Below are 25,516 nucleotides of genomic sequence, written 5' to 3'. Positions count from 1 at the left end.
AGTATTATTACCCCTGTGTTAAATAACAGGATATTAAGGTACAGAATTTAAGTAAATTACAGAGAATCACAAAGCTAGGCTGGGACTTAACCTCAAGCCACTGGCTCCAAGACCCATATTCCTAACCACTATACCACCCTGTTTGAAAGTTATTAGGATCAGAAAAAATAATCAGATATCAACATTAAGCTTAAATGATAAAGCTTTTCACCCCACCACAACACCCAAATATTAAAAAAGACAAAGAACAAGAAATGAATATGGGAATATGGTTTTAATTTTTTTTAAAAATTTAAATGCTCCAAAGCATTTTACTTGGAAATTTTCACTGTAAGTAGGAAAACAAAAAGCGTAAAGAACGCCAGCATGAATACACCGTGTATACTTTAATTGTAGATACATAAAATGTACTTTAATGTAATACTTCCATTACATGATATGGCATACTGTATTTAAAAATAATATAAGAACGTGAAACTAGAGAACTAAATACTCCTGGATTCTGTGGCAGATTGGGTATCCTTATAGGAGCCAGAAAAGAAGCCCCGGAAGGCATTGAAGAATGACAAGCAATCTAAAATTAGCATGTCAACCAGCCTTGGGTATTTTAAAAATGCCATTGAAATGAATTTGAGAATGCCTTAAAACATAGCTCCCACTTCAATAAACATTAGAGAATTCACAGTGGGATTGCAAAGCTAGGAATGTAATTTTACTGTGGGTTTCAGCCACGATGCTTACCTCCATGATGCAAAGGAATACAGAAGTCTTTAGTCATGCTATTTTACTTTAATCATCAAACAATTCACAGTAATGAGAAATCCTATAAATGTAGCAAAATGGATAGACTTTTATGTCTTAAAGCCTAGTTAACATAAGAAAATTCATACTGGGAAAGAACAAATACAAATTTAAGGATTAGGAAAATTTGTTAACAGAATTTAAGTTTTAGTAACACAGGGAACACAAAATGAAGAGAAAGCACAGGTGTAACAAATGCAACAAGGCTTTTAGGTTACCACTCACCCAATTTAATAATGGAATTCAACAGTCCATACTGGAGAGAAATCCTTTAAATGCAACCAAAATGAGAATGTTTAGCAATTTAGTATTAGAACTTCCATAAGAAAGAGAAATCATATGAATGTAAAAAGCATTTAACCAAAAGGGTGGAATATAAAGACACAAATGCTCAAGTACACAAATTAGAGGTACTTTCCCAACCACCCTGAATAAAACAGCAATTCTCTCAGTGTCATATTAGCCCTTTGGCCCTGCTTATATTCTTCCTAGCCATCATTACTTAAAAATGTGTTGTCTAACTTTCTCCACTAGAACACAAGTTCTGAAAGAGGATGTCTTACAAAGCTATATCTTTGGTGCCTAGGACAAAACAGGGCAGGTAGTAGGCACCTAATCATTGCAGAATGAGTGAATTATTATACTTTCCTTAAGTGGAGCATTTGGTATCTTAAGGTTACTCCATTCTAAATGACAGAGAATTTACTTAACAGGCTTTAACACACACAAAAATGTGTTATTCCCTGTTTGGTAATACAACAGAGTAAAAAGTATTCTAACTGTTATGGCCTGTAAGTCATTCTCCAATTGTGTGGGAGATGGAAAAGTTGTATAAAAAGCACCCAAAAGTACCCTCTTAACTGTACCAACCAGTGAGAGACCCAAACGTTTCCAAGGGTCTTGAAGGCAAAATGGACACTTCTGATTTGAAGACAAAGTTTTCTTCTTTTCTGAGGTGATAAATCTATTATAATACTTTACTCTTTTGAGGAGTAATTCCCCATTTGCCTTGTCAAGCACTGGTATTGAGGGCATGGCAGGTTGGAATACAATAGCAGCAACCCTTTCATGAAGAGTTCGGCACTTAGAATCATGTCCGTAATCCAAAAAACATTACTAGGGGCCCATCATTCATTAAGGAACATGCATAAAGACTCATTTTTTAAATACTGAGTTCATCAACTCATAAGGAAAAAAAAACTACAAAGCAGTATGATCAGGGAGGGGAAGAGAAAGGGAACAGAAACAAAGGAAAAGCCAATTTTGACTGGAAATACTGAAAAAAAAGCCATACGGATACACGATCACTGGAGCTGAGCACTGAAGAATAAGTAGGTATTCAGTTGGCCACAAAGGGCAAAGCATTTCAGGAAGAAGGAATGACATCTGCAAAAGGTGTCTGAGGGGAAAACACAGCACAGTAGTGAAGAACTGGGAAGGGCTTACAACTGGTCATGATTCTCCAAAAGGGTTCTGAGGGTGTGCAATTTGTGTTTCTAAAAACCGTATTTATAATTATTCAAATCTTTATACTTAGAAAGCACAAAAGTATTTTCATAGTACAGGCACATGAGTTTATTATACTTCTTTTATCGCACTTGGCAGATGTTGCACTTTACAAACTGAAGGCCTGTGGCAACCCTGCATGAAGCAAGTCTATGGGTACTGTATTTTTCAACAGCATGTGCTCACCTCAGGTCTCTGCTCACATTTATTTAAGGAATGTACATTGGTTTTCTAGACATAAAGCCTACTGCAAACTTAATAGACTACAGTATTCTATAAATACAACATATATGCATTGGGAAACCAAAAAATTCATGACTCTTTTGTGAAGTTAATTATGGTGATTTGGAACTGAATCTACAATATCTCTGAGGTATGCCTGTAAAACCTGTTAAAAAGCTACATTAAATTAAAATCTCAGCTATTTAAGTACAAGCAAGGAGGCAGGGACATATATATGGGAAGATTCTCTTTGTACCAAGAGGATCTATCAGAACGTTTATCAAAAAGAAGCCTGGGTTTTAAATGGCTGAGGAATACTAGACTGACTAAAACATGATTGTACAGGATGAATTTCAGATATAACGCTGGGAAGGTAGGCAAAAACTAGTGTTGCGCGCTCTCTGTTGTTCTGCTCTGTGGAAGACTGAAACAGAGAAAACATGAACTGGAAAAGATTTCAGATGAAAGATGAGGATTGGCTGTTTGGACAGATTGAATTTTAACATTATTATGGAATGTCTAAGTGAAGATATTTAGTAGGCAGTTAGAAATAAGGTTCAGAGAACAGGAGATAAGTTGCAGATTTGGGTGCTGGCGAGTCTACTTTGAAGGAACATCCACATAGATGGATAATAGAATTCAACGCTGAGGGCTTACAGAAAGATTAGGGTGAAGGACAAGGGAAAGACAGATTTGAAGAGACTGTGAAGAACACTTTACATGGTGCCCTGTAAGACTGAAGCTGGATGGAGAAAAAGAAATTCTGAAAGGAGCTGATAGTTTAAGAAAATGAGGAACCATCAAAAAGGAGGTCGCAGAGAAGTTAAAACACAAATAAAGGAGAGAGAAAAGTCAATAAATTGAGCAAAATGAGAATTGTTATCTGTTACTGATATTTGACTTCAGAAAGAGAAACTCAGAATGGTGCTATTCAAATGATGGCCACAGGAGCAAGTTCCTGGAATATGATAACGTTACCAGCACAGAGGTAAAGGACGTCAGCAGTGTCAGACAGATCATCCCAAGATGACAGTAGGAGTTGAGGTAGACAGAAAACCATAAGCAAGATAGCAAGTGAGGCTCTAGGGCCGTTATCACTTACCCCTACCTATTAGAGACAGAAAATTTCAATACATATGAAAAGATGTGCCCTGAAGACAACCCAGCTAACAGTGGACTAACCTAATTTGATTTTATCTCCATTGATAAACCATGAATACTCTTGTGAACAAAACAGAAAAATCATTATTAAATTTTTATAAAATGCCTAATAGACTAGAAAATGTTAAATGTCATTAGTAATACATGGTGACAAACAATTCTTTTGTGGACTCTTTCATTTATCTTACGAAAATGGAATTTAAATGTTAGTCATAATTTTGCATTTTGCCAATTTTTATATCCACAGTATAGATCAAAGCAATGAAGTAACTTGTTAAACCTTACAGATAGGGAGATTAAAAAATAATGTAAGTACAGTTAAAATGATCAATCTTACATTTCATAAAATATCTAAAATAACAAAAAAATCTTTACAAAGCTAAATTTGATTCCTCATTATTAATTTCAGGCTATCTGTAGTTCAGGCTGAGTTAGAATATACATGCTATTTTAGAAATTAAAGAATAGTTTCTTCATAGGTTTAAGAATATATAATTAGAGATGATAATGGCATTTTAAAAAGGGTAACTGCTGAATATCTTTACGTAGTGTAAGGTTCTCAAATTTAGCATCAGTATGTCTTCTTTTCTGGAACTTTTCCATTCTATAGTGTTTTGGCTTATCCTGTTTGAAAAAGACTAGATGAAATTACTAGTTAGTGCGATGCTGAAAGAAGTTTAAAATTTGTTTTGCATTTGTTGTATTCCACTCTTGTTCTTTCAGGGGTCCTTCACACACAGATACATACTTTTTCAAAATTTTTTCTCCTACTTCTCGGAAATCCAAGGGTTCTTTGTGTGTAATGCCACTTGCTCCAGAAACACAGGTATCCACTTCATGATTTTCTGATTGTTGATCTGCACAATGCTTCAATCCCCAGTAACACATTTCTCCACTGTACATCATAGCCAGCAAATGGATGTCACTAAATATTCCTGGGAAAGTTATTTTAGGTTGAAAGGTTAGAATTTAAAAACTTAAAAAGAATGACTGGTTATTATAATGCTAATTAATTCATTTATGTCATTAAACATTTTCCCTTATTTAACACCTACAAATAGAATAGTCAAATTATCACTAATGCAACCCTCATTTAATTGGCAGCTCTCTGTTTATTTTACCTGGAAGAGGCCTACTGCCCCTCCAAAAAAAACCAGTATTGCCAGTGTTTTTTTTTTTTTTTTTTTAAGAATAGTTCTTAACTTTATATTATTCTCTTTAGGACTTATTTGAGAATCTAATCATAAAACCTCTTCTATAACATACACCCCAAATTCTGCTTATTATTTCAGAGTACTCAGAAACTCCCTCAATGAACACAACTTTTATTTCAGGGTATGCTCTAGAATCAATGATATAGTTCTAGTCAAGCATCCTATACTTCCTAAATTTCTACAAGAGTCTACAGAAATTTTCATATGTAATCATGACCCTAAAAAAACATTTAATTCTAAATTATCAAAGATATTAGATTATAGGTGAGATGTTTTATGTTTCCAGGAAAAAAAGAATACACTGTAGAATTTTCATCAAAACTTGCAATTATGGAAGGAAGAGCACAATGACCTGTGGCAAAGGAGTCAGCTCTTCCCTAACCCTGTTTCCTCTCTTCCAATTTTAAAATTGCAATTGAAAGAAATAAAAGGACAGGGCCTCCCCAGTGGCGCAGCGGTTGAGCGCTGGGTTGCGAAGCTGCCCGCAGCCTCTGCAGCGCCGGTTCGATCCCCGGCTGCTCCCCGGCCACCAGAGGAGGGTCCCACATGGCGCGCAGACCTCTCCTGCCGCCCGCTGCTCCCCTCAGCAGTGTACTTCGGTCCTTCTGCCTGCTCTGCTCCCCGCTCTGGCTCTGGTGAATTCTCTCACCCTCCCGTGCTTCTGACTGTACCCAGTGCATGTATAAATAAATAAATATTAAAAAAAAAAAGCTAATTCTAAAAAAAAAAATAAATAAAAAAATAAAAGGACAAATTCTGAGACTAAAAGCTTGTAATACATTCAAGATAGTGGTGGGAGAAGTATGATGACCACACTGGAGAGGAAAAATCATATATTGTCTAAAAATTAACTACAATGTAAGAAAAAAACCACTATATTTAAAAACTACATTTTTTGTAAAGTTGTAAGCATTCTTATTTCGGATAGGCATCTATGTAATCGGTATACAAAAGAGTTGAAAAGATCTAGGCATGAACTACAGACTTTGTGATTTTGGACATCTCACCAAAGTTCTTTGAGTCTCTGTTTTTTAATCTGAAAAATGAGGACTCAGAGCCCTACTTATTTTATGGCGTTTACTTAAGGAATATATGAATAAAAGTTTTAGAAACCATAAAGAGCTATTATTATAACATATGACTATTTAACTTCTTAAACCCCAAAAATACAAACAAACGAGCCTCATAATTTCAGGTGTTCACCTGTTATGTTTATCAGAAATAACTATAATGGTATTTGAGATCTAAAAGTAGAAGAGGGCCTCCCCGGTGGCGCAGCGGTTGAGCGCTGGGTTGCGAAGCTGCCCGCAGCGTCTGCGGCGCCGGTTCGATCCCCCAGCTGCTCCCCGGCCACCGGAGGAGGGTCCCACATGGCGTGCAGACCTCTCCTGCCGCCCGCTGCTCCCCTCAGCAGTGTACTTCGGTCCTTCTGCCTGCTCTGCTCCCCGCTCTGGCTCTGGTGAATTCTCTCACCCTCCCGTGCTTCTGACTGTACCCAGTGCATGTATAAACAAAAAACAAACAAACAAACAAATAAATAAATAAGCATGCCTCTATTTAAAAAAAAAAAATTAAAAAAATAAAATAAAAGTAGAAGAAAAATTCAGCTTTAAAAGCCTATTCTAGGGCCTCCCCAGTGGCGCAGCGGTTGAGCGCTGGGTTGCGAAGATGCCCGCAGCCTCTGCAGCGCCGGTTCGATCCCCGGCTGCTCCCAGGCCACCGGAGGAGGGTCCCACATGGCATGCAGACCTCTCCTGCCGCCCGCTGCTCCCCTCAGCAGTGTACTTCGGTCCCTCTGCCTGCTCTGCTCCCTGCTCTGACTCTGGTGAATTCTCTCACCTTCCCGTGCTTCTGACTGTACCCAGTGCTTGTATAAATAAATAAATAGATAAATAAATAGATAAATTTAAAAAAAATAATAAAAGCCTATTCTGATTTCTACTTTTAAGAGCACAATATCAGGCCTGCATTCATGAAAAAGTGATAGGCCACACCATATCAATTATGTTTTCTATGTACAAAATGACTTTTCACTTAATAAGAACAGCACGTATTACATGTGGTCATTTTACTTTATTCTTTCATAGTTAAACGATCATATACTTCAGAGAAAAAGCAGAATACACCATTGTATGCTATTCAGATTTATATTTTGTATTAGATACTGCATTTCATTGAATGCATTTTTTATTTTGTGGCCCAGCCTGGTTATCCTAAAAAGGCTGGTGGAGGGGAATAAGGAGACAGAAGCAAAAATGGATGTAACTTTGAAAGAGGCTAGAGGAGAACACAGAATGAAGTCACTTGGGAAAGATGAGAAGTGTTTGCCTAAGGGAAAATCTAGGATCCAATTTAAGCCCACTTCTAAGTTAGCTGCATTCTTGACATTAATGAGTGACTGCTGAAAAACGTACACAGACACATTGTGAGAAGGTATTACCAGGGAGAGAATGAATGGCTACTGCTATAGAGTGGTTTCCAAACGTTAGCCTAAACAACATCCCAAAATGCTGATTGCCAAAACCAGAGTTTCAGATCAGGTATGGGCTTGAGATTATGAATAGCATTCTTAACAAGTTCTAGTACCTTGAGCAATAATGATGCTGGCCAACTAAGTTAAGGTAAACTGTGTGAAAAATAGCAAAGGGAGGGGCCTCCCTGGTGGTGCAAGGATTTAAGTTGCAGCACTATGAAGCTACCTGTAGCCATTGCGGCAGGAGTTCAATCCCTGGCCAGGGAGGTGACCCACATGGTGCAGCAGACCTTTCCTGTCTCACCTGCTGCTCCCCTCAGCAGTGTATTTCAGTAGATCTGCCTGTTCTGCTCCTCACTCTGTCTCTGTTGAATCCTCTCACCCTTACCTGCATTCCCACACCTCTGGCCTGCACCCATCTCTTGTATGCATAAATAAATCAATCTTTAAAAAAAAAATTCAAAGGGAGAGATAAGCAAAGAAGACATTAGGCACTTTCTCCCTCTCTATTCCCCCAAGGTCTCCATTACTCTGTAGCTATAGTCTCTTTGCTGTTACTAATTTTCCTTTTTATTTTATCTCCCAAGGTTCAGCATAGTTTTCAATAAAACACTTCATTTTCCAATATGCATGTCCTTGGGTCACACAGATATGACAGTGGGTGGTTCAGGGAGGGAGAGTGAGAATGACCCATGAAAAGAAAAATGACTTTCACAGAAAATAACTGGCCAGACTGACATCCCCTAAGAGCAGTGATATCTAAATCTGGTTGCACCATAATTACAGGAACTATTAAAATTAGATTCCTGGACTCACATAATGAATCAGAACCTGCAGGTTATACACAACACAGAAACCTCTATTTTTAATAAGCTCACCAGGCAATTAGTGATGCCAACTCAGAGCTACTCCTTTTGGGATCTGAGATCCAGGTTCTGGGGCAAAAGGGCTCCTGGGAAGGGGAAGGGGAAAGGAAAGTGATATCAAAAGGGAATCAGGACCTCCCTGGTGGCGAAGGCGGTTGAGCGCAGTGCTGTGAAGCTGTCCACAGCCTCTGCAGCACAAGTTAGATCCCTGACCGCCAGGGAGACACCTACATGGAGCAGCAGACCTTTCCTTTCTCGCCCGCTGCTCCCCTCAGCAGTGTATTTCGTCAGTCTGCCTGTTCTGTTCCCCGCTCTGTCTCTGGTGAAATCCTCTCACCCTCCCAGGCATCTGGTCTGTACCCCAGCTCTTGTATAAATAAAATAAATCTTAAAAAAAAAGGGGGAGGGCCGGTGGCGCAGCGGTTGAGCGCTGGGTTGCGAAGCTGCCCACAGCCTCTGCAGCACCGGTTCGATCCCCGGCTGCTCCCCGGCCACCAGAGGAGGGTCCCACATGGCGTGCAGACCTCTCCTGCCGCCTGCTGCTCCCCTCAGCAGTGTACTTCAGTCCTTCTGCCTGCTCTGCTCCCCGCTCTGGCTCTGGTGAATTCTCTCACCCTCCCGCGCTTCTGACTGTACCCAGTGCTTGTATAAATAAATAAATAAATGTTTAAAAAAAAGGGGGGGGGAGGGAATCAATGTGTGCTAAGCTGCAGAGTACTTTGATTTAACCCATTTGCCTCCAAGGCTTTTCTGATACAGCTATTGTGACCAGTGCCCACAGAGGAATGAGGCTCAGAGAGGAAGAAGAGGTTAACTGAATATATTACCTGAATATATTAGCAATTTCTTAAAGCTGAAAATTTAATGACACCCAGGTATAATGGTCAAAAGATAAAATGATTATCTTTCCTTGGAAAAAGAAATAAAAATCATACTAAGTATGCACTTTTGAATTTTTTCCATAGATAAGTAATGTATCATTAAGGTATGGCAACAAAAATATTTTGATGAGTCACAGAATTTTTTTCCTAATGAGTATTATGGATTATGCATAATTATGTTTTATATTTATTAATGAAAAAATAAGAAACAATTAGAGCATTTCTGACAGGGTCTTATGAATAATTTAGCCTCTGAAAATTAGGTTTCCTGGCTTCTAATTCAACCACCTCAAAAGAGGTAATTAGGGGAGAAGGAAACTGCTAAAGCAAGAAGCCAATAGGAAAACAGAACTGGTAATAGGGCATAATCGGTTATGGAGCCAATACTTTCCTAGGAAAAAGAGACTGTATCTATCTCTTATGATTCCCCTGTGGAAGAAGAAATGGAAACTTGGGGACAGTGCAATCAGTTTACGATCTAAGAGAAGATACCACTATTTTAAGCATCCTGAAGGAAAAGTTCTAGGCCATGAGAGTATCTTTTCTTTTACTAGAAATGGAAGAAAAAGGGAAATCAGTTTTGTGTGCCACTTTCTTTTGTTCTAAATAGATTTTAGTGCCCATCTCTGCTTTTTCTTTGAAATCAATCCATGTGGGTGGGTGAGAAGATTTTAGGCCATTTTCAATGCAGCTAATCAGTTCACCAGTTATCTGTAATAAATCCTCCCATAAATAAATCAAAATACCCCATGTTTGTCAAAATATCATGCCTACTGAAGAAGAGCTTGTACTTAAAATAAGTTTTTAGGGAAAGTTATTTACCTCAATTAACTGTAAGTTAATTGAGTTAACTTATAGTTAACTGTAAGTTAAAGATATAACTGCTCTATGTTAATGACACTTAAATCATGTTGTTTTTTCTATTTAGCCTAGAGAAGCTAAGAAAGAATTAAAATATACTCATTTTCCCTAAGAAGTTTTTTCTGCTTCCCCATATTTGATTTTTTCCCCCTCAAAATTTCAAATGAAGTATAAAAGACAGTTTATACATATGCTCTATCACTGGTCATGTACATGACCTTAAACAGGTCCATGTGGCTTATGGGGACCTTCATTCTTCCATCTATAAAAAGGTAGTAAAAATAAGTGGCTCTTCCCTCCCAAGTTGGTCTAAAACCCAAGTGACTCCTTTCTTAGCTCCTAGCAATTTCAAGTGCATAGATTTTTATGGCAGAAGCTTCCCTTCTTTCCTAGTAAAGAGACATAATTGTATTTGGGATGGCAATGTATCAGGTAAAGGACTATACTTCCTATGTTCCCTTGTAGCTATTGAAGCCATATGAGTAAATTTTGGCAGTACAATGTAAGTGGAAGTGTTGTAAGAAACTTCTGCAATGGTGGCCCTAAAGGAGTAGACTTGGCCAAAAGAAACATCACTTTGCCATTCCTATAGCCGAAACATAAGTGAGGGTGGAAGGGGCTCCAGCAGCATCTTGGGACACTAAGAATGAAAGCAGTCTCCACAAGAGGGACACTGCTGTGCAAGTCTGGGTCGAGCTGTCTACAATACACAAGCCTCCTGCTGAAGCTGAAGGACTGTCGTTCTAAAGAAAATGGAGGCAAACAATAGGAACCTGATGACACCATCAAGCCACCATAACCAGTTCTGAACCTTTTTCTATGTGAAAAAGCCATAAATTTCTACCTTGTTTAAGAGCTATTTCCAGTCTCTATTACAAGGAGCCAAAACTAATCCCAAATTAGGGTTATGTGGATATAGAGAATTAGTAAAAGCAATATAATACACAACTCTCCCAAAATTACTAAACAGATTACTAAACAGATATTGATGAAATTTTTTTTCATTCTTTGAAAGTGCTTTCATAACTTGATCATAATGTAATTGAAAATTTATTTGAGTCAGAATGAAATCTAATAATCTTAAAATCTTAAAAAATCTTCATACAACAGTTAGAAAACTTCAAAAAGAGATCACATTACCTTCACTTAATAATTTAGCTGTGTCTAGGTCTTGAAAAGAAACTCCTTCATTTAACTGGATAGGACACCGAAAATTTAGCATCTGTAGCAAGTAACTGATTCCATCAACAAGGTACTAAATGAAAAGTCAAAGCCAAAGAATTGAAAGTATATATGTTGACCTGCAGTAACTTTAAATGTTAATTTTTATCTCCCACTCTTTAGCTAAGAGAAAAGTAGCTGTTACATAGTTTTAGCTTGCAGATATTACATTTCAATGTTATTAAGACCCTCCACCCCAAAATTTTTATAACTTTCAAAAGCTGCAATTAGTAAAAAGTATGAAAAAACAAAAAGAAATCATTAACCCAAAATACATAATTCCATAATATACTTATCAAAGATGTTATCAGAGGAAGAAAAGGATAAAGATAATAAAAATATGTTCAACAATAATTTATTAAAAATATGTATCTACTTATTATTACTTAGAAATACTATGGTCAGACTTTTATATCTGAAAAGTTTAACAGCCTCATTTCCAGGCCACATAATCCATAAAGTACAATCAGCCCAAGTCGGAAACTTTAGTGACACAATACTAAGACTGGGTCTTTGGATTTATTGATTTGGTCAAAAGAGTGAAGATGAATCAGAGAGCTACGGTTTCCTAGGAATAGAGTTATCAGAGTTCTCTTTAGTAGTAAAGAGATTCACAACCAAGTTTGTTTTCCTCAGGTCAAAAGACACACTTAATAAATTCTCTATCTTATATTTTAAAAAATAAAAACCCAGAACATAAAGAAAAAGCACACAGGATTTCCCAGTTTACAAAGATCTTTCACACTATTTAGTTTTCATAGTAATTCCAATTTTTTTAAGATTATAAAGCCAATATGTCAAAGACCTGGAATGACTCCCCCCTTTGATTCTACTACTCTTAATATTATACCGAAAACAGCTTCCTGAAAACCATAGATATCAACAATCAAAAATGTATGGGGAATACCTTTTACCTTTTTAAGCAAGCAAGATTTTTTCGTGAGCCACTCTTTCCTTTTAGTCAGAGAATGACAATACATATAGAGTAGGGCTCCTCGTCTCCAAGAGAGACATTCCAGGAGTTCATCGCCAAGTAAATCGCCGTGCTGAAATACAACAAAGACATAACTAAGACAAGAGAGGTCTGTAAAAATCAAAATTAAATTTCAAAATATCAAGCAATTAAAAATACTCTCATTTCACAAAATGTAACCTACTTATACAGGAATGCTTTACTTTGAATCAATCAGAACTATAGAAATCTACCGCTACATGAAAATTAAAATAACTACTCCAATTTACATTTTTTAGAAAATAATGTTTAAATATTTTTAGTGGTCAATTTTCCTAATATATAAGTATTTCATAACCTTTCAGAAATGTGTTATTTGAAACAAACTTATACTTATTTCTACAATTGCTAGAATAAAATAATGAAAGATATATACCAAAACAATTTTAATATATCAAACTTTTACTACATTGCATCATTTAAAAGTTAGGATTGTTTCCACAGTATCCACTCTCTCATAAACACAGAGCAGAAAAGATATCCAAATAGATATAGTCAACAGGGAGTTAAAGACGAAAAATTGTTTGCCTGAAAGAAAGCCAGGGATCGAGATAAATATCTTAGAGTCATCTAAATAGAGGATGCAGTAAAAAGCATGTGAAAAGGCAAAGATAGACAGAGACCATCAGAGGACCAAGGTGATATCCTTGGGGAGTGCCAATCTTTCTAGAACAGGAGCGAGAACTGATACTTGGGAAGAGCAGGGCTTCTCAGGAATGAAGACCGTGCGGGTCTCAGAGGAAAGAGGTGACTGATGATGAGAAAGGCCCAATGTCCAGGGAGGAGGACTATGAAATGCACAAGATGTGGGAATTAGATTTCTAGGGACATTCAAGAAAACACAACATCTGTAAATGTGAATGGAGCAGAAATAACAACTACCTGTGGTTGTAAAATGTAATTACTAATATTATACAATTCCATCATGCAAATATTCTGAAACATGGTCAGTACAATGTGATATTTTATTTGTGGCACTGAACTAAAAACTCTCCTATCTCCCTTCTTCAGTCTTAATTTAAAAGCAAAGATACATTCAAGAAGAAAAAGTGCATATTTTAACAACCAATAAAGCAAGAATTAGCAGTAAAAGTTTAGTCCAAACCTTACTTTTGGATGCAAATTGTTTTCTTTAACTAGTATTTCTGGTTCTGAAAGAAAATCAATCAGTTCTTTTACTTTCTGTGAAGAGTCCTCAGGAAAATCTTCATCTACTAGATTATTCTCCTCAAAATACGTCATGTCCAAAATAGCCTAAAGTAAATGAGAAAACAAATATCAATAAATGTTTTAAATTTGAATGAATGTTTACAATTTACCTTTATGCATACAGATGCTTTATTAGACATTTAAATCTTCTAGCACAACATTTAAGTTCATAATGTAGGCAAAACAGCTAATTGTAAATGAAATCCGAGAGAGATTTCTTAGAAATTTCAGATATTTTACTAAAATACTGAATTAAGGGTAATCTTGCTTCCCTCAAAAAAAATTTTAATTATGGTAAACTAATCCTATACAAATGTTAGAAGTATAATTATTATATTCTTTGCTATTTACATATACTCTGTACATTTTCTGCAACTTTGTTGTATGAGGTTAAGTGTGGGTTCCTATGAACTGCCTACTAGCTGGCCACTCATGGGCAACTGTGACCTATTTGCTATCTACAAATCACAGCAGAGAATTCCTTGACCACCTATAGAGTGTAGCTCATATCACCAGGCAGGCCCGGGCACGCCTCTGTTGACCCAATTATGTGACTATCTCCATGGTGGTCTCAGGATAACTCTGCCTATGATAACATCAAATACTTTGCTGACGCAAATGGCTCTTGACGTATGGTCACGATGTCCCCTTCCCTATGCCTCATAAAACTTTATCCCCTATTCCTATCCCACCCTCCAGACTTTATTCCTCATACCACTGTCGCAATCAGCTTTTACTAGCCTGTGTGATTTCAATAAATGGCACTAGAACTTGTGCACAAGTAGCAGAGTCTTGCCTTGCAAACCTGCTCCACGATTGTGATGTGGAATGTTCCTCATCACATTCCTGCCGCAAAGCAGCAAGTTTCTGTCGCAACAGCTCTAGTTTTGTATATTGAATTTTAGAAAGGTTTGTTTTCCCAGATGCAGATTCAACACTTGGGGTTTATGTACCCTGCCAGACAACAAAGGCAACATATCATCAACGTTAAGCAATTCAAACACTAAATCCCCAGCATTCCTATAGTCAAGATGTTCTGCTCAGGTACCATAAAACTATCCAATCTTTTTTTTCATTCTATTGGATTAAAACTAAGGAAACTGGGATCTATTATCAGTTCTACCACTAATCACTTCACTAACCAAAGACAAGTCAATTTTACCTTTTTGGGTCTCAATTTCTTAATTGGTAAAAAGAAATTGGACTTAAATGCCTTTTAAAGCCCCTTGCTTTGAGTTAAAGACACATGAAGCAATTAGAACATTACCTGACACAGAGCCAGGGCTACTTAAGTATTAAGTGTGTGAAAGGCCTATATCAGGAAGGGGAGATCATTACCCTTCAGAAGTGGACCTTTTGATTCAAAACCATAAGTAGGGTCCAAAGTCTGGGGCATTTAAATCTCTATTTCTAGGTCCTTTGCCATATTCTTGAAAATAAGTTAAAATAGTTATAACCTTTCCATGTGAAAATCCAAAAATAGGGAGTCTTGTGGGGAAAAAAAAAAACAGGCAAAAGAGCTATGTGGGGTTTGCGAGTTGTTATAGGCTCATTCAACCGTGACCTTTGAAAACAGAAACCATCTTTAAGTACCTCCTAACAAAGCACAGTGCTGAGCATGTAAGAGCTGCTGGAAACAATTTACTTTCTTTCATAAGACTTTCTGGTTGTTCTGAGGATCAGTATACACATTTCAATTTGTACATACATATTTAATAAGTACCAAAAATCTAAAGAATCATGTAATTGTGACTCTTTTATTTTTTAAAAAGTTATACCAAAGACTTTCAGCTTAAAATTTGGAGGCAAATTTTCCTTACCTGGATATCAGTATCAATATCTTTAAATGTCTGACATGTTGTTACATCCTAAGTCCTAATAATTCAGTTTAGTATATACACCAGCACACACAAATTTTCAGTCATTTTCAGTCATTCACAATACATAAACATCACTACAGAAAGACTACCAGCACCACAGTTGTTAAAGAGTACAGAGTGATGCAGATAACCAAGATCAATGAGTGGTTTTCTTTAGGAAACAATTCTACCAAAAACAACAAAGGAATACAAATAATTTGAAACATTTAAATTAAAGGCATGACTGTGATTCCAAGTAGCCATTCAAGTTGCTTTGTACAATGGGATATACAAAAATTGACATTTATCGAAAGTTAAGGAGATAGCCAGGACAAAGCCTACCATATTCAATACCTCAACCAGCAAATGATTTCTCCTCTTAAAAAATAAGGCATTTACACTTTAAAAATGGTGAGACAGGTTTCACGCCTTCTTGATAATATTTCTAGAGCTACTCAGAAACTTGCATTACAAAGCATTTGATTAAAATATTCCTCTGGATTGTACAAGGGAGACAGGGAATACTGTAAGATGTGGTACATGTTATTAGACTCGGCTTCTTTCCCTCTTGCATCATCGGAGGCTGGATGCCACTGCTCTTTGTTTTTATTTTATTTTATTTTTTTTTAAGAGTTATTTATTTTTATACAAGAGCTGGGGTACAGGCCAGAGGCACAGGAGGGTGGGAGGATTCACCAGAGATAGAGTGGGGAACAGAACAGGCAGACTGACAAAATACACTGCTGAGGGGAACGGCAGGAGAGTCAGAAGAAGTCTGCCACACCATGTGGGAATTTCCCTGGCAGGTCAGGAATGGAACCTGCATTGCAGAGGCTGCGGACAGCCTCACAGCGCTGCACTCAACCCACTGCACCACCAGGGAGGCCCTGCTTTTTATTTTTAGATTCCTATTCTCTGCAGTCTTATTTAGTTATTGGTTAGACACTTTGGCCTGCTTATCCCTTTGTTCCTCTTATCCATTTTGTATGCACATTTTTGTCTGAAGATTTATCCTTTCCTGCCCCTTTTTTCGGGCTTCCACTTTTGCAGGGGCAGGTTTAGCTGACAACCTCACTGATCTCTTGGGCTCTTTCCTGGTCTCTGCCTCAGCCAAGCTGACTGTCCTTTTGGAGAATGGTGGGCTGGTTGCCTGCAGGCCTGGGGTGGGGGTGTGAGGGGCCAAGAGTTTTTTCCAATCTGTGCTGCCTGGCAGCTGCTGTTCCTTCCAGTCAGAGCTGCTGGTATCCATGGCAGAGGAAGAACTGAAAGGAACCATTTTACTGGTTACTTTCCATAATCACTTCATCCTTATTATGCCTTAGCAATCATGTAGGGTTATATGAAACACTCTTTCAACTATAAAATGCTATCTGAAAGTGAGGTACAATATGACATATTTCTCAGTGTCAACTTTGCCTCAACAATGTTAAAGAAAACCAAGAAAACAGGTCTTGTCCACATAGAGGCTGGAGTTCAAAAGAAAAGAAAAAAATAGTGGAGGTGGGAATAGAAAATCTCAATGAACCTAAGGAGATTCCTAAGGAAAGAATTTCAGAGAAAAAAGTAAAAGACCTTATAAAGAGTCCTCCATGCCACTCAATAATCTTCAAAAGCTCAGAAATGGAACATGTTAGCATCTGGCTTATTATCTCCAAAGAGAAGTAATGGTGTTATCTGTAGGACATTTTTCCCTGACTTTTTTGTCAACACATCTAATAAATCTGACTTCTTTGCATACTGCCTCAAAATTTGAACACTAAATACTTTGACAATAGATTTTTGAACAAAATTAAACACTTAAATAGAAGATAAACTGATTTCATTACACCTAAACTTTGGAGTCAACCATCTAAATAAGCAATCTGCCTACATAACATCTTGGTTTATCCCTCTGTGCTTCCTGTCCAAAGCCGGTACCTGTGTATAAAGTTCTAGAAGATTTGATGGATTTGAACATTCTTTGTCTTCTCCGCATAGGAGTTTCAATTTTTCTAAAGCTGCAGAGGCCCGAATTAAAAAATGATCTGTAAAAGATAAAAACATGGCAATTACATCAATAGTTTCAGAATGTTACTTTTTAAAAAGTTATTCATCTAAAAAGATGGAATGATGCTACAGCACTGGAGAAGCAGCACAGTAGTAAGATCTGTAAAAGTATCATAATGTCTCCTACTTAAGCAAAATTTCCATAGAAATTTATTTTGGAAAGCTAGAGTGAAAACTCTCTAGGTTCAACTGCCATTTCTTAAATGCAATCTGTTTTGAAATGCTTCTTTTATGATGTTGAAATACTTGTGCTTAAGTAATTTTTACTGGAACAGTACAGATAATCTACATATAAAAAGGTTTTCCACTGAGAAAATACAATTTCATACATGTCTTTTCCAAAAGTACACAACTGACTCACAAAAAATGAGTGCTCTGAACAATTACAATAGTATTCATGTACATAAATGGCTGCTACAAGTAAAACACATAACCCATCTACAAATTTTATTCATTTAAAAACCTAGAAGTGAAACTAATTACCTCAATTATTTGAAATGTAGATATAAATACTTTTAATCTACCTTCTAAAAACAACTCACCCTTCTGCCCCACTACATTGTTCCCTAATACCTTCTCTTTCTGTCATATTCCCTTTGCTTCCATGCTTTATCCCTTTTTCTTACGGATTTTTTCTCCCTAACCTACAAAGTGTCCATACCAAAGTACTATCCACCCTTCTGCATCATTCCATATGGTCAGATTTAGAGACGCTCACCATCAAGATGCCAGAGTCTCCAAGTTTGTCTTTCTGTGCTTCCCTCCTGAAGCTAGTAAATAGTCAGAAAATGTGGCGCTTGGTACAGGCCTATCTGATCTGACCCAGTTAGATAAGTTGTCCAGTACTGAAGTAAAAGCACCACCAGCTTAAGTTGTATCAGTTGGTAATCATAAGATGACCTTAAGTTTTCCCAGGAGAGGTGTGCCTGTATCTAGATCAAATTCTGATTGTTAAAAGGTTCACCATTCACCTGAACTGAAAGCTACTTCTCTCAAATCTCTCATCATTCCAGAAGTATCTGCACAACCCAGGGAAAAGGTTTTATTATCAACTAAAAGTGCATAGAAGATGGAACCACTTATATACTTCTTAAAAGATGACATAATCACTGCAGGGGAAGGTGGGGGGAGTAGGTAAGAGATAGCCCACATTTTAGAAAATGTTTATAAAATGCAATATTTTTGCTAAAGTCATTCAGTCAAAGTAATAAATGGTAAGGCAAAAACAAAGTGATTCTTACATGACCCCTGGAAAAAGTCCATCCAGGGAATATTTCTATGTAGTAAACATATTGTGCTTATATGGGAAAATAAATGAAAGAAAAAAAAAAAACTGACCATAAATAAAAAGGAGAGCATTCCTATATGGAATGATATCTGGTTGTAGCTTATCAAATTTGAAGACAATAGGAACCATCAATCTCTATAACCTAATACATAGTTGCTACATTAAAGGGCACACTTAAATGATTATTTTTGTTGGTGGGAAAAGAATGCCAAGTTCATTTCAAATACATGCAACTATCTTTTAAATAAACTTCAAAAAATAAGAAATCTTGCTAGCAATATTAATAAAATAGTTCATAATGTGAATTGCTATAATTTTAGTACATTTTCAGAACTTTAAAGCCCCCAAACAAGACTATATATCACTTTACTTTTGTTTCCAGTCCTCATTCTAGACTGGATTAAAAAACTATTAGGGAAAATGAGCAGGCTTTTGGGTTGAGTGATTAGTGAATAGAAAACATTCTTTTATCTCTTTAGGCTAGTTCAAATGAAAATATAGTAGGCTGCAGATTGGTCAATAGCTTATTTAGAGATAACTTACCCACACTTCCAGGTAATAGCTACCACCACACAAGAACTAACAATGCATGTGAATCCTGGGATTCATTTACAAACCAAGAACACAAGTTGGCTTCAGGTTAGGCTCTGGGTTTTGAAGAACATAGTTTTAAGAAAAGATAATCTGGCAAATCCTCACTGGAGCTAGAGCCACTTTATCACAGACCCTATTTAATAAACTCATCAACTATTCACTCGCCTGGGAAAATGTCCCACTACTATTTTCCTGTGATACAATGAGTCAGTCCACAAGAATTTAAAAACCTATCTGTAGCAAACGCAAAAATACTGTAATGTGGGACCCACTGGCAACTGCGAAATAATGAAAAAGAATGACACTTAAAACCAAAACTCGAGGTAATACTCTAAGTCAATTTTTCCTAAGGAAGACATTTAAACATTTCCAAAACAAGTTTTCTAGCACTGACAGAGACCCTGTGGAAGTGAGGAGATGTACATCAAAGTAATAACTAAAGATGATACCAAGGCAAAACCTCTCTGCAGAATAACATTTACGGTTTAGAATCCAAAACAAAGCAGAAATTTACAATGCAACAATGAAAATTTGGATGTTCCACTCGCCTAGTTCTCTTGACTGCATGCAAAACAAGCATTACTTATTTACGGACTTTCAGTTTTAGCCTTTCACTTACACTTTTATGTGTACTTTCGTGCAGATTGTGCCCTGTTACCCAGTCGCGACCGAGTTAAAGCCAAGCGGCACTGATCTGACTGGAATGTAAGCGGTTTTCACGGGGAAGAAAAATGCTGTTTCGAGGCATTTCAGTCAATACCGCTGCCGACGGCGCCGTCGGGGGCGGCCCGGCCCACGGCGCGGGGGGCGCGGGGGCGCAGCGCCTCGGTCGCCCAGGCCCGGGCTCCGCACCGCAACAGGCCGCAGCCCGCGGGCCCCGCCGCGGAGGATCGCCGCCCGCTCGGAAGTCCCGGCAGCCCGCCCGCCCCTCGGCCCCCGCCCCCGGCTCCCTCACCGTCTTCGCCCGCCGCCTCGCTGAGCTGCTGTATGTGGGCCTGAGCCAGGTCCCCGAGCTCCTCCACTCTCCTCACCACACTGGAGCCTGCGGCCGCCATGGCCACCACGGGCGGGCGCGCCCAGGTCACGTGACCCCACCGGCGGGCGGTCACCTGATTTTCCAGGGCGGAAGGGGCGGGGCGGTGGCGCTCGTTCGCCGCGCGGCTGAAGACCCCAGTGCAGGAAGAGCGTCCGCCCAGGCACGCAAGGTCGTCCGGGTTTATTTTCTTATCCCGGACGTCCCCACCCTCCCATAATCCTGAGCTACAGAGACTGTAGGGGCGGGTGTGACGGCAGGGCACGCCTCCCTCCCGCCCCTCCTCTAGGCCAATCAGGACCCGTCCATGCCCAAGGTGCCCCAATAGGAAGCCAGCTCTCTCGGCCACACGCTCGGGAGAGAGCTTGTTAGCGATTGGCTGGAAGGTGGCCCCTCTGGCGCGCTCTCTCCTAGGCTCTGCCTCGCACCGCTGCAGTTACTAAAACAGACAGAAGAGTCTGGAAAGATGACTTTTGCCTTTGGCCTGGTAGTGAGAAGGCTGACTAAGACAAAACGATCATAATTTCTTGTCGGAAATGTAAAGCCTGGTGACCCCTTAAAATACATCCAAGTCTCTGAGAGGTTACTGTGCATCTCAGTGGAGAGCTCCACACTAGGGACAGGCAGTTGGGAGTCGCTTTTCTTTTCTTTCTTTCTTTCTTTTTTTTTTTTTAATTTTTGCTAGAGTTTTTTTTTAAAGATTTATTTATTTATGCATACAAGAGCTGGGGTACAGGCCAGAGATGCTGGGGCGGGGGGTGAGAGGACTCACCAGAGACAGAGTGGGGAACAGAACAGGCAGATTAACTGACATACACTGCTGGGAGGAGCAGTGGATGAGGCAGGAGAGATCTGCTGCGCCATGTGGGTTGCTCCCTGGCTGGCCGGGGATCGAACTCGTGCTGCAGAGGCTGTGGCTTGCTTCATAGTGCGGTGCTTAACCCCTTGCGCCACCAGGGAGGCCCAGAGTCGCTTTTCTAAAAGTTAATTTTGCAGCTGGGTTTGTTTTTGATCTCCTTGGCTAGCTGGCATATAAAGTACACTAACTTTCTCGTGTCCGAGAGTACCGAAAATCTGCATTTACAAAACTGTCTTTGGTCGTACATTTTAATGCTTTCCCTCAAAGCCTGCAAAGTCCGCTTGTCAGCTGAGCGACATGCTGAGTGAAAGCGCTAAGGAAACAAGCCTGACTTTCTGAATTCCTGGACGATTTTCTTGCCTTTGTTCAAACAAATCTTTACCTTTTTTTTTCTCTTTCCAGTTTGACACAGTGCATATTGAATAGGGAAAGGCAGTTTTTTATTTAATAGGAAATACTAAAAATAGGGAAGTAGCTGTTGTGATTTATAAGTGATTGGCCATAATGACCTTCTAACTGGTGTTTGTAATTCTGGTTTTTTCTTCCTTACATTCACCCTAAACATAGGAGGCAGGAATCATACATTAAATCTGTGTCCTCAGTGCTTCCTACAGTGTCTGACACTTTAATAAGTACTCAGAAAATGTTTATTACTTGAATAAAGCTCCATGTTATTTTGTCAATATATTAGTCTTCTCAGGTGCCAAAGGCTAGGAAAGTTGCATTATATAATCAAAGTAGCCTCAACTAACGAAACTGGTAAACATTTGACATCTCAAAATTCCAAACTTCAACATTTACATTTTAAATAAATAATTCATTAACCACCATGGACTTTCAGCAGGAAACATCCGGACTCTGGAAATTATTGTTCTCTGATACTCATTTCTGAATGTCTTCAGGGAGAGGTGGAAAGGATCTGAAGACATGTGATACAGATCTTCACTGCCAGATGAAACTGGAAAGAATGTGACTATTAAGCACTGGAAACTCTAGAACAGGATTCTGTTATTTGTCCCAGATCATACCAGAGTAAGCATATTTAGAAGACCCTCTCACCATACACATAAACAGGTACAGCCAGCCTTCACCAATGCAAGCTTAAGAAAATGCTTCAAGTCAGAGAACCCCTATCCTAGAAAAAGAAGAAATACAAATTATTTTCCTCTAATTTTATAATTAGTTGTTTTTACTTTAGGAAACCTACATAAATAGAACAAATAAAAATATAGTGCTAGGCTTTAATAACTAACTTATTATGAACCTATCAAAAAATCTCTGAAATAATTTATTTTATTCCATATCACTGATATGTAATGTTATCAGATGGTAGCTAAGAAGAAATGAGTTTCTAGGGATGCTTATGAAAAACATAAAATTTTTAAAAATAAAATTCTTGCTTGTCTCTTGAATTACCACTACTTACAACATGTACCATTCTTTTGTACCTTACCTTTTACTTCTTTATTCTTTGTGGGGGCCTTAATTTCTCATTTAAATTCACCAACCTTCTCTCATCAGGGATTGGGTTCTATTTTTTTTTTTTTTAATTTGCCACCAGTGACTTACATATAATAGGACCTCATGAAAGATTTGCTTGCTTTTTTATTTAGGACTTCATCCCCTGGAACTTGCCAGAAATCTGCCCTCTAGAGTGCTAGAGAAAGCTGTTCACGGAGAGGTAGTGCAGGCAATGTTATGAAACTGCCAAAGAAGGGTGCCAGGAGGAGCGGCTGACTGCCATGTACTATAGGAGCAGGAGTACAGTGCCAGGGAAGTTGCATGTGTGGCAAGAGCCTGATGCCAGAGAAGATGCCCAAACTCTAGAAGCCTGCCAAGAAAGGATACCGAATCAAGAACTTGTATCTGCTACAATGTCTCTCTAACTCCCTCTATTGACGAAATTTAACATCAGCTTTGGCAGTTTGGAGAATTGAAAGGAGGCCAAGGTGGAGCAAGAGACTAAACACCAGTGTGGAGTTTCTCTGAGGTGGCCCTAACTAAGAACCCAAAAATGAACATGAAACCCTGGAGTGACACCCTATTAGTCATGTCTGATCCTTTCTTTTGGCTGTGGCCTGCTCATTTATTTAGCTAGGTGGTCATTAATTCAATATTTGGTGAGCACCTACTCTATGCCAGGCACAGATTATATGGTACTGAACAAAACAGACCTGCTTTTAGAGATAGAAGCAAGGGTGGATAGATAGATCTATCTGATAGATAGATCTTATAGGTAGATCCAGAAGGTAAAAATCTCACAGTAACAAAGCCAATCAGCTTATTTCTACTGGCAATTTGAAACACTAAAGAGGTAAGAATAGAGGCAAGACTAGTAACATTAAGTCAGCACTCCAGCAAATCCACCAGCTGTTGTTGCAGTTCCTAGAAAAGGATTTGGTTTATTCACCTCCTTAAGTCTTGGTTACTCAATCTTTCCTTGATAGTCTCCTGTATCTTTACCCTGAAATTAATGTCAGTTTCTATTGCTTCAACTTAAAAAAATGCAATATAGCATGGGTATAGGTTAGACGGGGCAGGGCCTTTTGATATGTTAAAGATTGTAGACAATATCTTAACTCTAACAAAAAGTTATTGAAGTAATTTTAAGCAAGATATAATCACATTGTATTTTAACAATTTCACTCTGTTAAGAGAAAATGGGAGAAATATGAAAGAGAACTGGATAATTCAATTGGGAAACTAGTACTCTAGATGAGAAATAAAATACTTCATATTAGAATGGGGACAATAGAAATGGAGAGAAGTGATTCAAGCTGATACACTATGAGAATAGAATCAATAAGACTTGATGACCAGGATTGGATGTAAGAGGTGGAGAAGAAAGGAATCAAGGGTGACTTGTAGGTTTTTGTGAAAAGCTACTTATCAATGGTATTGACATTAACTGACTCAGACAAATCTGGAGGAATGGGTTGGTGAAGGAGAGCAAGAATTTAGTTTTATTGGCCTCAGTTTGGAAATCAAGAGACAGGGAGAAAAGTTCTGCTCTAATGTAATGTCATTGCAAAATTTTTTTAATAAATAAAAATTTGAAAATATGTCATTCTTAGATTTGTCTTATTTACTTACTTGCATGTCTTACTTAGATTTGTTCTGGTTGTGAGAGAAGACAAGGTTCTTCTTTAATGATAGGTTGCTAATTGTGAGGATGGTATTGGGAGATTTTTTTCCAAACCGGGGGGCACGGCCTGTTTGAGAATGGAGCCAGCAGAGAGGCAGCAGGTGAGGTCGGTCTCGAAAAAACTAGTTCTAATGACTATTTGGGCCTCTTTTTTTTTTTTCAGTTACGTCAATCAACAATTTAATTTTTTTTTTTTCAGTTCAAGCCATCTTACGTTTAATTACCTACCAGCAACAACAAAAGAGACCCAATTAATTGAGGGAGAAATGGTCAATAACCACTCTTCTTTCCTCCCAGAATAAAATGACGGTAACCAAATGTTTCACATATTTATGCACAGAAACCAATTATTCCTGTGTCATGTTATAAATGAGGCACTATAAAAAATCCCCAGCCTCTTTTGCAAGTGAATACACAGCAAGAAAGTGCTGGCTATGAGCATGAAGTAGACCATTCACCTTCTTGCAGAGTTATGATCTTGGAGTTTGCAGCCGTATCTATGGTTTATAAGCTACCTAGTCTGTGGGATTTTGTTACAGCAGCCTGAGCTGATTAAGACAACACTGATGGAGGGCCTCCCCTGGTGGCGCAGCGGTTGAGTGCTGGGCTGGGAGGCTGCCTGCAGCCTCTACCGCAGGTTTTTTCCTGGCGAGGGTTCCCCCCCCCCAAAAAAAAAAGACTATGTATTAAAAGACAACACTGATGGAAAGAGTGTGTGCCTTCTGCCCTCTCCACCCTCCCCAAGCCTCATCCCCAGTCTCTGAGAGAGTACCACTTTGCTGTCACTTTGATTTTGGACCTCAGACTTCCAGAGCTGTGATGGAATACTTTTCTGTCGGTTGAAGCAGTTCAGTTTGGGTATAATGTTACAACCACCACAGGATGCTAACCTGAATGATCCCTTATAGTCCCTTTCTCAACTTCCCCAAGGAGAAGTGGGTCAGCTGAATTAGGGGGAAGGAACTAGGCTTCCTCTCATTGAAAGCCAACATAGCTTGTGTTCTGATTTGCCCTCTGCCAACCCCCTGGATGGGGGAGACCCAATGTCAGTCTCCTGAACCTGTGAGGGGTGGGTAAAGCTGTTAAATTCAGTAGATATAAAGCCAAGTGCTCTAATAAACTTTAATATTCATAAAACTAAATTTTAAAAAATATTCCATCTTTCTGATATCTGTGTCTAGCTTTGAATTGATTCTGATATTGGGTAGGAAATAAAAGATGCTACTTACTATTCCTCTAAACCCACAACAATTTACCTTTATTAA

General features: G+C 38.4%; 1 protein-coding gene across 1 annotated transcript; it reads right to left on the bottom strand.

Annotated features, from left to right (window-relative positions):
• Positions 1-4,341: 4,341 nt before the first annotated feature.
• Positions 4,342-20,269, bottom strand: RIMOC1 (RAB7A interacting MON1-CCZ1 complex subunit 1; the record flags this gene model as incomplete). The annotated part of the gene is made up of 6 exons (XM_084233517.1): positions 4,342-4,625; positions 11,126-11,240; positions 12,121-12,252; positions 13,329-13,472; positions 17,204-17,310; positions 20,170-20,269. 6 exons carry the CDS (start codon positions 20,267-20,269, stop codon positions 4,342-4,344), a joined length of 882 nt encoding a protein of 293 aa, XP_084089643.1.
• Positions 20,270-25,516: the final 5,247 nt, after the last annotated feature.

Source organism: Talpa europaea, assembly GCF_964194135.1.
Source record: "Talpa europaea genome assembly, chromosome: 5".
Taxonomy (NCBI): Eukaryota; Metazoa; Chordata; class Mammalia; order Eulipotyphla; family Talpidae; genus Talpa; species Talpa europaea.
Note: the sequence above shows the minus strand (reverse complement) of the source record. Positions and strands in the feature narration are given on the sequence as shown.